This window comes from Panthera tigris, chromosome D2 (assembly GCF_018350195.1).
Source record: "Panthera tigris isolate Pti1 chromosome D2, P.tigris_Pti1_mat1.1, whole genome shotgun sequence".
Classification (NCBI taxonomy): domain Eukaryota; kingdom Metazoa; phylum Chordata; class Mammalia; order Carnivora; family Felidae; genus Panthera; species Panthera tigris.
This window is the reverse complement of record NC_056670.1, coordinates 79,215,671-79,229,083: the sequence shown is the minus strand read 5'-3', so window position 1 is coordinate 79,229,083 and position 13,413 is coordinate 79,215,671. Positions and strand designations below refer to the sequence as shown.

The following is a 13,413-nucleotide window of genomic DNA, read 5'->3' as shown; positions in this document are numbered from 1 at the left end:
CTGAGCTTCCGTCCCGGGGCGGCAGGGAGGCAGGACAGGAATTTATTTGAAACTATTTCCTGTGGGGACACTGGTGCTTCCCCTCTACTGGTAGGTCCCAAACAGGTTAACCCCTTCCCCTCCTGGCTGACTCTGGCCAGAACAGGACGGGGGATGACTTCCACACGCCACCTGGATCCTGCCAGCCCCTAGATACAGTCTCCACAACACCCGTGAGGCCTCCAGGGGGACGCTGGGGAGGGAGTCCGAGGAAGGCCGGGTCCATTCGGCTGTGAGGTGGGGCTGCACACAGGGGTGGGGTGGGCCCCTTCAGCCCCCGGCTCAATTCCTAGCCTGTCTCGGCCTCTGCACCTGTAAAAGGGAGGGTGGGGTGTGGACGGGATCTGAAGACAGTGCTCCTTGAAGCTTTCGAATGCTCGGAAGAAGCAGAACCCGTTGCCTCTGCCCAGTGGAATTCACAAGGAACCCCGATACAGACAAGACAGCTGGTCCGGCTGAACCAGGAGTAGGGCCTGGAAGCCCCACAGGGATCCCCCTAATTCTCCTGAGGGGCCAGAGCAGAACTGGGGCTTGGAGCCCCGACCTGAGGACCCTGAGCCACATTCTCTGCCCTGTGGCTCGGAGCTCCCTTGGCAGCTGTGAGTGGCTCCTCCTGGCACCAGCCCCCACCCGGCAGGACCTCACGGCACACGTCCCTGGTGGCCGACTTGACTGGACTGGAGCACCTGGGTGGCTCAGCCAGTTAAGCGTCCAGCTCTCGATTTAGGCTCGAGTCATGATCTCATGGTTCGTGAGATCGAGCCCCGAGTCAGGCTCTGTGCTCACAGCATGGAGCCTGCTTGGGATTCTCCCTCTCCCTCCCTCTCTGCTCCTCCCCTGCTGGCTCTCTCTCTCTCTCTCTCAAAATGAATTAATAAACATTAAAAAAATAAAAATAAAAATCCACCGGACTAACTTAAAACCATACAGAAACAAATGGAGAGACAGTAATCACAGGGAACCCTGCACATGGTGGACTAGGGGTTCAAAGGCCAGCTCTCACCAGCTCTGTGACCCCAGGCAAGTTACTCAACCGCTCGGAAATAAGAATAGTTAGCCATCCTCTGGGGGTATTATGCTAAGTGAAATAAGACGGTCAGAGAAAAGACAGATATCATACTTTCACTCACATGTGGAATTTGAGAAACTTAACAGAAGACTACGGGGAGGGGAAGGGAAAAAGATAGTTACAAACAGAGAGGGAGGGAGGCAAACCATAAGAGACTCTTAAATACAGAGAACTGCGGGTTGATGGGAGGGGTGCGGGGCAAGGGAGGGAAAATGGGTGGGCATCGAGGAGGGCACTTGGGATGAGCCCTGGGTGTTGTATGGAAGCAAAGAATTGTGGGAATCTACTCTGGAAGCCAAGAGCATACCGTATACAAGGTATGTTAGCTAACTTGACAATAAATTATATTACACAAGTAAAGAAAAGAACAGTTAACCATCCCACACAGCTGCTTTGAGAGTAAATGAACCAATTTCTGGTGCAGGGGGTCCCTTTTCTGCTGCGGCCAGTTTGTGTTTTCCCAACCACCTTAGGAAGAAGACACCTTACTTCACCACCCACAGTGAGGAAGCTAAAGCACAGAGAGGTTAGGTAACCAGCCCCTGGCGAAACAGCTGAGCTGGGATTCACAGCCCGGCAGGTCCCGGAACCTGTGTGCTTAACCACGAGGCTCCAAAGACCAGGGCACGCGAGAAAATACTCAGATTCTGGCAAAGTCTTAATTTGGAACTATTTTCAAGGCCTAACTACTGCTTTATTTATTTATTTAACGTTTATTTACTTTCGACAGAGAGAGAGAACATGAAAGGCAGAGGGGCAGAGAGAGAAGGAGACACGGAATCCGAAGCAGGCTCCATCCAGGCTCTGAGCCGTCAGCACAGAGCCTGACGCGGGGCTCGAACTCACAGAGTGTGATTTCGGGACCTGAGCCGAAGTCAGACGCTTAACCGACTGAGCCAACCCAGGCGCCCCGCCTAACTGCTACTTTATGCAGCCTGATCAATGAGCTCTTCCCAGCCCTATGTAAGCCAGAGCCAGAAGCCAGGGGAGACCTCCACTCAGGCACCAGGGAGGGAGGGGACCGGGCTCATGGCAGGCTCACCTGCACCTCACGGCATCGTAAAACCCAGATGGAGCACAGAGAGCAGCCCGCGCGGGGTCACACGCCAGACATTCCATCCCTTGCCCACGGGCCGCGAAGCCCAGGCCCTTCCCCAGGCCCCCGGGCCCCCCTGCCCCTGGGCCAGGGTCGGTCGGGCTGAAAGGCGCCCACCTAGGCCTCCTGCCCTCGCCGCTGCAGCTTCTGATGAGCCACTGCTGTCCCCTCCCTGCCATCAGCTCTCTTTACAACCCCACATACAGGACATGCAAAAAAAAAAAAAAAAAAAGGAGAAAAGGCTCCGGTGCTGTGCTACAAAGACCCAGGCAGATCCCGCACCTGCCTCCACCTGCCTCCAGGGCGGGGGGGACGATGATACAAGTCCCCCCGCAGTGGCCACCCAGCTGGCTCCACGAGGGGCATCTGCTCCTGAAACACGGGCGGCTGTACCGCGGGCCTTTCTCCTGCAGCCCGCCCACCTCTCAGTCACGCGTTGGGGCCTTTAAGGGTTTCTTGCAGCGGCAGAAGGGCTCTGCTCTGGCCAGCCCGCCATCTCCAGGCTCCCATCCCGGGTCCCCTTGCATCCTCAGCCCCCACCCCCAAACTCCGTCATTCAGAGCCTGCAGAGCGGCCAGCCCTGTGCCCGCTCGGGGCGGGACACGACGCAGGGCAAACACGGTCCCTGCCGACCGGGTGATCCCCTGGGCGGCCACCCTCACCCTACATCCCTCACCCCCTGCGTTCTGCATCTCACAGAGTCCTCTTTGAGCACCCCTCCTCCCAGCCCCTCTGGACAAACACTCTGTGCCCGGCACCGGGCTGGGAACTCCTCCTCCTCGACACTGCTGAACACACAGCAGGTGCTTGCAAAGCTGAGCTGCCTCTCAGATGTGCTCCCGGTGGCAGCAGCAGGCAGCCGACGTGGGCCACGTCTCCTAGCACGGCGGTGAGGGCGGCGGAGAGCAGGTGCCCCAGTACGCTGGGGTAGAGCCTACTGCACTCGTGCTTTTTAAAGAAAAGCCAGCTTTTCCAATCGAGCGTCTCTCCCCCGAGGGAGGCTTGTGCCGGGCCATGCTGGCGGGCTGCCACAAGGCTACAAGCAGGAAGAGGAATAAGCATGGCCATACCCGGACTCCTCCCGCCCCGCCGTCCATGAGCACTGCCGTCCCCCCACACACGGGGAGGCCAAGAGCCGGTCTGCGAGAATGTCTTGGAAATCGGAGGACGTGGTCTCTAGGGGCGAATTTTCAAAGCGGTGCCGTGACTGTGATTCCACCCAGAGGTGGGGGCCTGGCTGGGCCTGCCCTCAGGAAGGCCCCAGAGTTCTGGAGGGTCGGGCCCGGCTGTGCTGTGCACACGTGTCATATCGCTGACCTATCCCCCCCACAGTTGGGTATTTATCGGGCTCCTCCTTTGTACCAAAGGGAGTACTTCCCCCTAAACCCTCATTTTACAGATGAGAAAACTGAGGCTCGGCGTTTCTTCCAGCTGGTAAGTGGCAGAGCCAGGACATGAGCCTGGGGCTCCCCTCTGTCTATTGTCTTCCACACTCAGCCTTCCGAGCAGCAGCCCAGGTGAGTGCCCGGAAGCCAAGGACAAATGGTCCCTTCTCCCACACGAACACGTACACGACAAGGCTAGGCTTTCATCCAGGCATAGGGACAACTGTGACAGACGAATGCCCTGGAATGGCCTTACTGGCTGGGGTGACCTTAGATGAGTCGGCTTCTTCCCCAGAAAACAGCAGACTTTCTCCGCTTACCCTGAGGCTCGGAAGGGGGCCCCAAACGTGAAAACGGCTGGGAAGCCGAAAGGCCCCTGCCAATGGAAGACGGTTGCTGCTCAGTTTCACAAATGCAGAGTGTCCAACACGTGCAAGGCATCGTGGGGAAAACAAAACTGGCAAAGACTCATCCCTTCACGTACCAAGCAGGGCGGGAGACGGCAGGGAGGCGGACGAGGCAGCGGAAGTCTGGGGTCTTCCCCCCCTTCCTTGTAGGAGTGTAGCCCGTGGCGCCTGGGCATGGGAAGGGGACCAGGGACCCAGGGAAGGGGGCCCTGGGGCAGCGGGCGGGCGAGGAGCAGGTACTCAGCAGCCGGGCAAGGTCAGGTTGGCGACATTCAGGGGGACTGAGCAAATACGTAAATGGAGAGAGAATAACGTAAAGCAGGCTTCTCCCTGTAGAAGGAAGGCACAAATGTGCAAAAGCGTAAGGCTGGGATGAGCCCTGTGGTGTCGGACTAGAATCAGAGGTACTGGTGTGAGTGTGCTGTTTCTGGTAGTACAGATTCACAGGTGCTGATGGGTGGACGTGTGATTTGCAAGTGCATGTGTCCTACTTCTGTCCGCTCAGAGGGTCTCAGAACAGCGACCCCCCCCCCCCCAGGGCATGGGAAGACCGCCTCGTGCCCTAGGGTTCCATTCTAAATATCACTCTCCACTAAAAGGAACCAGGGCTCCTTGAGAAATGGGCGGCTCCAGGGCTGACGCAAAGACAGAATATTATGAACCTGAAACATCTCTTTGTGCCAGAAAAGTAAGGAAGGGCTCAGAGAACGGTGGGGATGTGTCCAAAGGACTCAGCTGCCGCTAGCCACGTCGGGGACCACGTGAGCACCGGAATAAATGACAGGAGGAACAGATGATAACCCACTGAACTGAACAGAATTCCGCAAGTCCGCACGGGTATAAATAAACGGGGAGGGGAAAACATTCTTCTTTACGGTAGAATGCCGACATCAAGCGTAAGAACGAAAAATGCAATTACTTAGCAACCGTCACAGAAATAGTTAATTCAAGGAGCAGTAATAGACCTTAGAGACAACAGATAGAAGCAGGGTGAGGACTGGGATTGTACATCCTCCAGTCACCCCGCAAATCGTCATACCTCACAAAGGGGGAGAAAAGCCCATACCTTTGCATAAATTTACGGCGGTCCCCGTCTTAATCGGTCAACGTCAACACCACCGATACTGCTGGAGGCCTCCCGACAGGATGCGCCCAGAAGCACGCAGCACCACTTCTGGGATATTCTGGCCCAAAGGGCACAACGCAGGTCGTATCGCGGGGAAACATCAGATGAAGTGGGCGCCCCGTGATCCTCAAAGGTGTCAATGTCCCGAGAGCTGAGGCAAGGGCCAGCGAAGCAGTCTAGAAACAGGACCACACAGCTGCCTGCCCCCGGACCAGACGCTCCTCTCTACAAAGAACATCATGGATCTACCGGTGAAACCTCCCCGGTCCAGCCCTGGGAGACCAGTACGTGGAATTGTTTCTATTCTGGAAATCTCAGAAAAGGTTTGGAAACAAGGAGGCCGTGGGAAGCCCCGGCAGTGGCAGATGATTCTCCTGGAGGTGAGGTGTGTCCGGGGCACGACAGACAGGGCCCTGGGGTGAGGTCCAGCCCGGGCTCCAGCCTGCCATGGGGTGACCCCTGCCCTGGAGACAGTCCCTCTGGGACTCTCAGCTCATCCTCATACGAAGCCAGGGGTCCCCTAAGGGCCCTTCCGTGTGGGAGGACCTGGGAGTTCCTTCACTAGGGAAGGCCTTGAAGGCAGGATTCAGGCAACTGAGGAAGGATATGGTAGGACAGGTGGTGGGGCACAGCACGAACGAAGGCTTAGGGGTGGGATGGGGCAGAAGGGGCTGGAGCGGCTCGAGGACCCCCAGGCCTGCTGCCCCAGTCGCAGCACAGACACCGGCTGCTGCAAGAGGAAAATGGGGCATGCAGGCAGGTGTGGCCGGCATGTGGGCTGGGTGCGAGTGCATGTGGGTGTGCCAGCACGCCCATCCATGTGTGCTGCTCGAGGAGGCCTGGGTGTGAGTCGAGGGTGGGGGGGAGGGCTGGGTGCGTATTTGTGTGTGTGGGACCTGGGTATGCACATGTGAGGGTGCGGGACCCAGCCGTGAGTGTGTTGCGGGTGTGAGTGTAGGGGACACGGCGCGTCACGTGTGAGTGGGTGTGCACGCCGCCCCTCCCGGTACCGGCAGCACGGCGCCCTCTAGCGGCCGCATCAGGAAGCAGTGTGCGAGGAAGGGAAAGTGAAAGCGGGCCCTAGCAGACCGGGAAGGAGGCGGTGAGGCCCAGGGCAGACGCGATGGGCAGGGGGGTGAGAACAGGAGGAAAGGGCAGAGGAGAAAACCGGAGGAGAACGCAGAGAAGGCCAGGCTGCACTTCTCCCGGCGTTCTCCTCAGGGACTAATGTGTCTCCAAGGCTGACACTGACCTTCTTGGGTGACCCGGGGCACTGGCCTCACACAACACCATGGGGCTGGCTTGGCCCTTCAGCTAGGGGAGCCTCCAGACCTTCCGATGCCCCTCCTCCAGTCAGGGCTGGCTCAGGCCCCTCTGCCAGGGACACACCCTAACCCCCCACCCCAATCCCGGGGTCTACAGTCCAAAAGGCCAGAGAAAACGGCCCGGGCACCCTCTCTGTGCCGGGGAGGCTGGGATCCCATCCTTGGGTGGCCACTCTTCCACAGGTGAAAATATGTGTACCGACACCCCTGCCCTGTCTGGGCCTCAGTTTCCACTTCTACAAATGGGAAGCGGGGCCACTAAATCTCTGTGTCTGTCAGTAGGGAGATAGGACAAGCCTCTCGGGGCTGTCCCAGGCACCACAGGTTCCTAGGAAGCTAGCTCCAGGGGCTGGGAGGCTAACTTCTGGGCCGCCCCCAGGCCTCAGGGCCTCACTCTGTGGCCACCTCCCGGCCTCACCTGGGACCCCCTTCCAGTGCCCCGCAGGGCCTAGCCAAGCTGTCCACGGTTTGAAAACCTTTCCTTCTTGCCCAGGACATGAAGCAGGCTTGGTCAGGGACCAAGAAGGATAATGACGGTCAGGTACCAGAAAGGGTTACTACTTCCAGTGCTGTCCCCCCACCACCAGCCAATCAAAGAGCAGGTACACCAAGCAGGTGTGGAGGGAGCCAAACCCAGGCAAAGCCAGAGGGCAGGGCCCAGATGGGCGTGTCTGCCCCTGCCTATCCCACCCTCGCAGCCACTGATGCCACCACACGTGCCCACCTCTGCCTCTCCTGTGCCTTCTCTCCCGAGGCCCCTCTGGGTCCCTCCCCAGTCTCTGGGTGGACAGAGTACCGGGTGTCGACGCTGCCCCTGAGGGCTCTAGGCGCATAAACTGGGGAGAACACGGGCCTCCCGATGCAAGACAGCCAAGTGGTGAAGAGGCTGGAGGCAAGTGGGGCCCTGCCCACTGCGGGGGGAGCACAAACCCGCACAACCGATTTGGAAGTGTGGCATTGTCTGGTAAAGCTGACCCTGCGTATTCCCCACGACGCGGCAATTCCAGCTTTAGTGGATCGACGCTACAAGGACTCATGCCCACGTGCCCACGAAACATGGATCAGACGTTCCTGGAAGTACTTCAAAGAAAGCTTAAACCAGGACCCACCCAAGTGTGCCCTCCGGGGGAGGGGAAGAGAGAGGTGTGTTCACACCAGGGAGGATGAACCAGCTATGGCCAGGTGAAACAGGCAGTAACACCAGTTAGATGAAGGTCAGCCCAGGAAAACCCAGCTGCATTCTTGGGGGAAGCCGACCACATGGGAGAACCACAGAGAACACCGCGAAGCAGTCCCCAGGCAGGGCGCCATGGAGGCCTCTGGCTTTCCAGCCCCACGGGGCCGGCAGAGCACAAGGTTTTCTCTGGCTCTTCGCTGGGGTCTGTGTGTCACGAGTGCCATCTGCAGGGAACAGGGGGAGGTGCAGGGACCCCCGTGCCCAACAGAAATGCGCTGAGCCCTGATGTGAGCCGGGGAGGCAAGCAAGAACTTTCTAGCAGCTACACTGGCAAAAATTAAAACAGGCAGGTGAAATTAACATAAAATATTAGCACTGGAGCGTGTAATCGGTACAAAAAATTACTCACGAGCTTTTTCACATTCTTTCTCTACCATTCAGTCTTGGAAATCTGTTTTGTGCGTCCAGCACATCTCGATTACGACCAGCCACAGTTCAAGTACTCGGCAGCCACCGGCAACACATGACCACCGTTCTCAACAGCGTGGCTCTGGAGAGCAGCCAGGGCCGAGAGGCCTCCCACCTGCCCTCCCGCACACAGAGCCCAGCCTCCTGTTCTGCCCTGTGGCCTCCTTCTCAGATGGCTCATTTGCTGCCTTACCAGTGACAGTGGTCTTCTCACTCTGCCCTGTGTGCTGACAAAAGCTGATTTACGTCCTTACAACAAACAAATAAAAAGATACAAAATTTTGGGGTGCCTTCCTTTGAGGGCCTGGGGAAGAAAGAGGGCCTAGATCTCAGGTGTGCCAAGGGGCTTTAAGAGAGTCTCTAGTGCCCCAGGAGGGTCCAGGAGGTGGCTGGCGGGGCAAGTGTTCCTCACTCCCCTTGCATCCACTTGGGCCCCAAACCCATAGGTCTCTTGGCTCTCGCACACGGGAGAGGGGCCTCACAGTGAACAGGTCCTTCTAATCCATTTCCTGGACCCTGTGAAAACAGATCGCTCAGGACAGATGCAACCCCCCACCCCAATCCAAGTACCCCTGGGTAACTGTGTTTTAACCAAGTCTCTACAGCATCCACAAAACCGTACTTTCTCTTCATGGCCACCATCAAAACCATCTAGAACAAGTCAAGACAATGCTCTAATGTCTAAGACACCCTCAACGGCCCCACAAGCCAAACCCGGACACCACAGGGCACCTCCACGTGCCCACAAGCACCTGACCCCTGAGAGGTGCCCATCGGCAACCTGACCAAGACTAGGCTGACTTTTGACCCGGGAAAGAAACACGGCTTCTCTGGACACAGCGGTTCGGTTCCAAGGTGTCCCTGACCAAGGATGTGCCATCTCTAGCTTCTCTGTCTCTCACGAACTGAGAAGACAGAGCAAAAGGAGACGGAGGGTGATCAGGGAGGGCCGAGGGCCCACAATCTGTAAACCGCCCCCCCACCCCCCCACTGACTACTTTGCCCAAATTGGGCCTGCCCCTCTGTGGCCTGGGGCAGCTGGAGCCTTTGTTCTCTTGTCTCCACACTAAACCCTATTCAAATCCCAGCTGTGAAACTTGGCCCCTGTATCTTTTGATACTTTACCTGACCTATGAAAAGGTCAGCTAGGCCCCTCCTTAGAGGACAGTTATATAAAGGTCAGCAGATAACCACATCCTGTTCTTTTTGGAAAGAAAACGAAACGAAAACTGGGACACCCCAGGAATCCATGGAGGCAGGCAGGCAGATGAACTTGACCATGTGCAGGGACACTCACCTGAACTTGCCCGTCCGCACCTGCAGGGCTCTCATCCCGCACCGCTGGGCACCACCGACGTCACCCACGATATCGTCTCCAATCATGATGGCCTGCGAGGCAGGGAAATGAGCTCAGAAGTGATGTCAGGGGAATTTATTCCTGTGCTCCTTCAGCTGTTTTGACATAATCAACTGCTTGATTTGATGTTTAAAACTTCTACCATACAAATTAGGCAAGGCAATATTGTCATCGTATTGACTAAAAGTCAACCCACCTTGAATATATCTCCTGCTGCCCACTCTCCCACCCCCCAAGAGCCGAGTGGCTCTGAACAGCGCATACGTGGGCAATCTGAAATCAATCCTCAGGTGTCAAAGTGATAACGGTGTCACAAGGCCACGTGGGGAGGCTGACACAGATTCGCCTCTACTTGAACACAGGCTGAACTTTACCTGCAGCTAAAAACTCCGTAACCAGGTGCCAACCACTAGCCCTGTGAAAATTAACTAAATTTCTGGCAAATCTTTGTAGCTCACAGTTTAGGACTTTTTGCTTTCAATAATGAGGGTACTACCTATAAAACCAAAATAACATGCAAACAAAAATACACACACACGCGCGCGCGCGCGCACACACACACACACACACACACACACACACACACAAAGGTAACGCTTGCAGCCTGGTGATCATTTCAAAAAGCAGCCTCTGGGATATACTCTCCCACCCGACACAACATGAAAACCAGACAAATTATGTGAAACAACAGTTTTCAAGCCACTGGACATCAAGCAATGAAGGGCAATGATTTCTAGGACACAGGAAACATAGGAGGTGAACCCCACGAGTATATTCAGTTTCCAGACTGTGGGTGCAGGGAGGGAGAACCACACGGAGCCTGGCAGACTCCCCGAATGGAGGGAAAGAGCTAAGGGCTGGGAGACCAAGGCAGCTGAAGTTCCCAGGATGGAGTATCAGAGAGGAGGGGACTACCCAGAGTAGAAGGGCACAGATCCACAGAGGGTCCCTCTGAATGAGGCAGCATTCTGCAGACTGCTGATCAGCACACGTGAGTGAGGAAACCACCCGAGGCCAGGGAAAGAATCACACTGCAAAATGAAAGAAAACAGTGCCCGGACCTCACACAGGGTTGGGAATAGTGCCTGTTCCCACCAGCCAGACTGGAAAATCTCATCATTCACAGGGCACTGGGTAGTGTTCTCAGGAGCATCTTGCCTTCGTAGTGGGGAGTAATTAGTCTTAGACCAAACCCTGCTCTGGCACTGCCTCCCAAGTCTCTAAAGCAAGACCTGGAAGGATCAAACTGTTTCCAAGTCATTTAAGTGCATCCCAGAACAAAGTGCATACGAAAATATCCAGAACCCTCCCCCTCCGAAAAGTAGAATTTGCAACGTCTGGCAACTAATTTAAAAAAGCGATCAGACATGCAACGAAGGCAAACATCACACATAATGAACAGAAAACTCAATCCATCTAAACTGACCCAGAACTCACACAGATGTGGGAATTAGCAGACAAAGACATTAAATTAGTTACTGCAACTATCTTACATATGTTCCAGATGTCAAGTAGGGACATGGAAGATAAAAGAAAAGATCCAAATTGAACCTCTAGAGATGGAAACTACAACAGATTGTTTTTTCCGACAGAGAACTGCTTTTATTTTTAATTACTAATAACAGCGCAATTTACTGACATTTACAACTAATCGCAAGTGTGCGGTACTAAATAATGCTTACATTTTATTTATACTGGTAGCACCTGAAATACATTATGTCTGGAATGGAAAATCTGCCGAATGAAATTAATAAAGGATTACACAACACAGAAGAAAAGATTAATGAACTTGAAGATATAGCAATAGAAACCATCCAAAATGAAACCAAGAGAAAAAAGTAACTTAACAAAAATGAACAGAATATCATCAAGCTAGGACATGACTTCAAAGGGCCTGATACACATGTAACTGGAGGATGAGAGGAGGTGACAGAAATAAAATGTGACTTCCTAGTGGCTAAAAATTTTCTAAACACAATAAAACTGATAAATCCACAGATCCAAGACCCCAATCAACACCAAACACAAGAAACATGAGGAAAATTACATTAAGGCACAACATAATCAAACTACTCAAAGTCAGGGACAAAGCAAAAATCTTAAAAGCTGCTGGAGCAAGAAAAAAGTACTGTTACACAGTAAGAAACAAAGATAAGACATGAGATTTTCCACTGGAAACAATGCAGGTGAGAAGACGGTGGGGCGCCATCTTTAAAGTACTGAGAGAGGGAAATGCCAACCTAGAATTCTATACCCAGCAAAAGTATCCTTCAAAAACAAAGGCAAAATAAAGGCATTTTCAGATATCTTAAGCTTAAAGGCATCATCACCAACAGATCCACACAAAAGAAATGTAATAGGAAGTCTCTTAGGCAAAAGGAAAATGGTACTAAGTGGAAATATGGATCTGCACAAAGGGACAGAGAAAGAGTGATCCATGGCATATGTTGATCCCTTCTTCTACCAGCCAACTCCTAACAGGCTTTCAAGACCACCACCTTTGAACCCAGCTGGGATATGAGGCCCCCCCAAAACCCTCTGGTTACCTTCTGGCACGTCCCCTACTGCATTGTACTGGCTCACTCATCGTTCTTTTCTAGAAACGTGTGAGCTCCTGCAGGCAGGGCTATGGGTTGATGCTGGCACTTAGCTGATATCCAAAAACTTGACTGGATCAGTGTCCTAATTTAAGGCATGGCTGCCGACGTCAGGAGACACTTAGGAGGTACAGCCAATAGGTCTCCTCACTGGTCACCAAAGTAGAGTCTACTTCAGTGCTGCCTGAACTTTAGTCATTAGTGGGTCTCCTTTTGCGATATCCACATGTATTACTAACATTATTGTTTACGTTGATTCATACCTTCTTACATATGTACTTTTTTTTTTTTAACGTTTATTTTTGAGACAGAGAGAGACAGAGCATGAACAGGGGAGGGGCAGAGAGAGAGGGAGACACAGAATCTGAAACAGGCTCCAGGCTCTGAGCTGTCAGCACAGAGCCCGACATGGGGCTCGAACTCACAGACCATGAGATCATGACCTGAGCCGAAGTCGGATGCTTAACCGACCGAGCCACCCAGGCGCCCCACATATGTACTTTTAAAGAAAAAAAGAACAGCTTCCCTCACTTAACTACCACAAAACTCTGATTAAAAGCTTCAAAATATTCTCAGGACAAGATTCTGCTAGTGGAAGAAAAATCGGATGCCTTAGACATCAAACATGCTCCAGATCTGTTCTCAAGTCCAGTTGGGATTTTACATGGTTGGAGGCCAGATGGGTCTGAGAAACCGGACTCCACGTGACAAGACGGGTGTCCTGATGCCGACAGGGTGGAAGCTTTGAAACTGACAGTCACTCCACAAGTCTCCCCTCTGGAATTCAGATGCCAGGTGTGGGTGGCTAATCAGCGAATAGATACACCAGCCAAAATCAAGGACAATCCAAACGATGACTGTGAGGCATTCACACTGGGGAAATGAATTTGGACTCTGCCTGTAAGGACAGGAGTCCGCAAGGAACATGTCTCCCATCTCAGAGTGGGGGATATAGGGCAGTGGAAGCAGAGGCAGGCCTTGTGTGACCAGCAGAATGGACAGACTGAGCTCAGGTTTCAGATGGGGCCAGAGCAACCAGGCTCAAACTCCAGCTCTGTTAGCTGCTAGTTCTGTGGTCTTGGGCAAGGCTCCGCTTCAATCTGTGAAAGGGGTCTAAGTGGTGTGGCATTTAAATGAAACCGTATCAATTACGCATCGAGGACAGTGCCTGCACATAAGTTATCTGCATATGTTTAAAAGGAAAAACACACTAGGAAATGTTTTGTGGGGGAAATTCCTGATCTAGCCCTGTTGGAGATAGTCCAGTCTCTATGATGGCACTCTTGCCTCCAGTGACCCAGCACTTTTGTATTAAGCCCCTGTGGGGGGCAGGCAGTGGGGACACAGGGGATCAAAGAGACACAGTC

General features: G+C 53.9%; 1 protein-coding gene across 2 annotated transcripts in view; it reads right to left on the bottom strand.

Annotated features, from left to right (window-relative positions):
• LOC102970117 (phospholysine phosphohistidine inorganic pyrophosphate phosphatase) overlaps positions 1–13,413 on the bottom strand; it is a 117,549-nt gene that overhangs the window by 61,236 nt on the left and 42,900 nt on the right. The window contains exons 6-7 of one of the 2 annotated variants that reach the window (XM_042960146.1): positions 9,390–9,481; positions 189–351 (exon numbers count right to left, since the gene is read on the bottom strand). In XM_042960146.1, coding sequence (XP_042816080.1) covers positions 189–351; positions 9,390–9,481 — 255 coding nt within the window. Of the gene's footprint in view, positions 1–188; positions 352–9,389; positions 9,482–13,413 lie in introns of those variants that run through there. The other variant, XM_042960148.1, reaches the window with a different exon arrangement.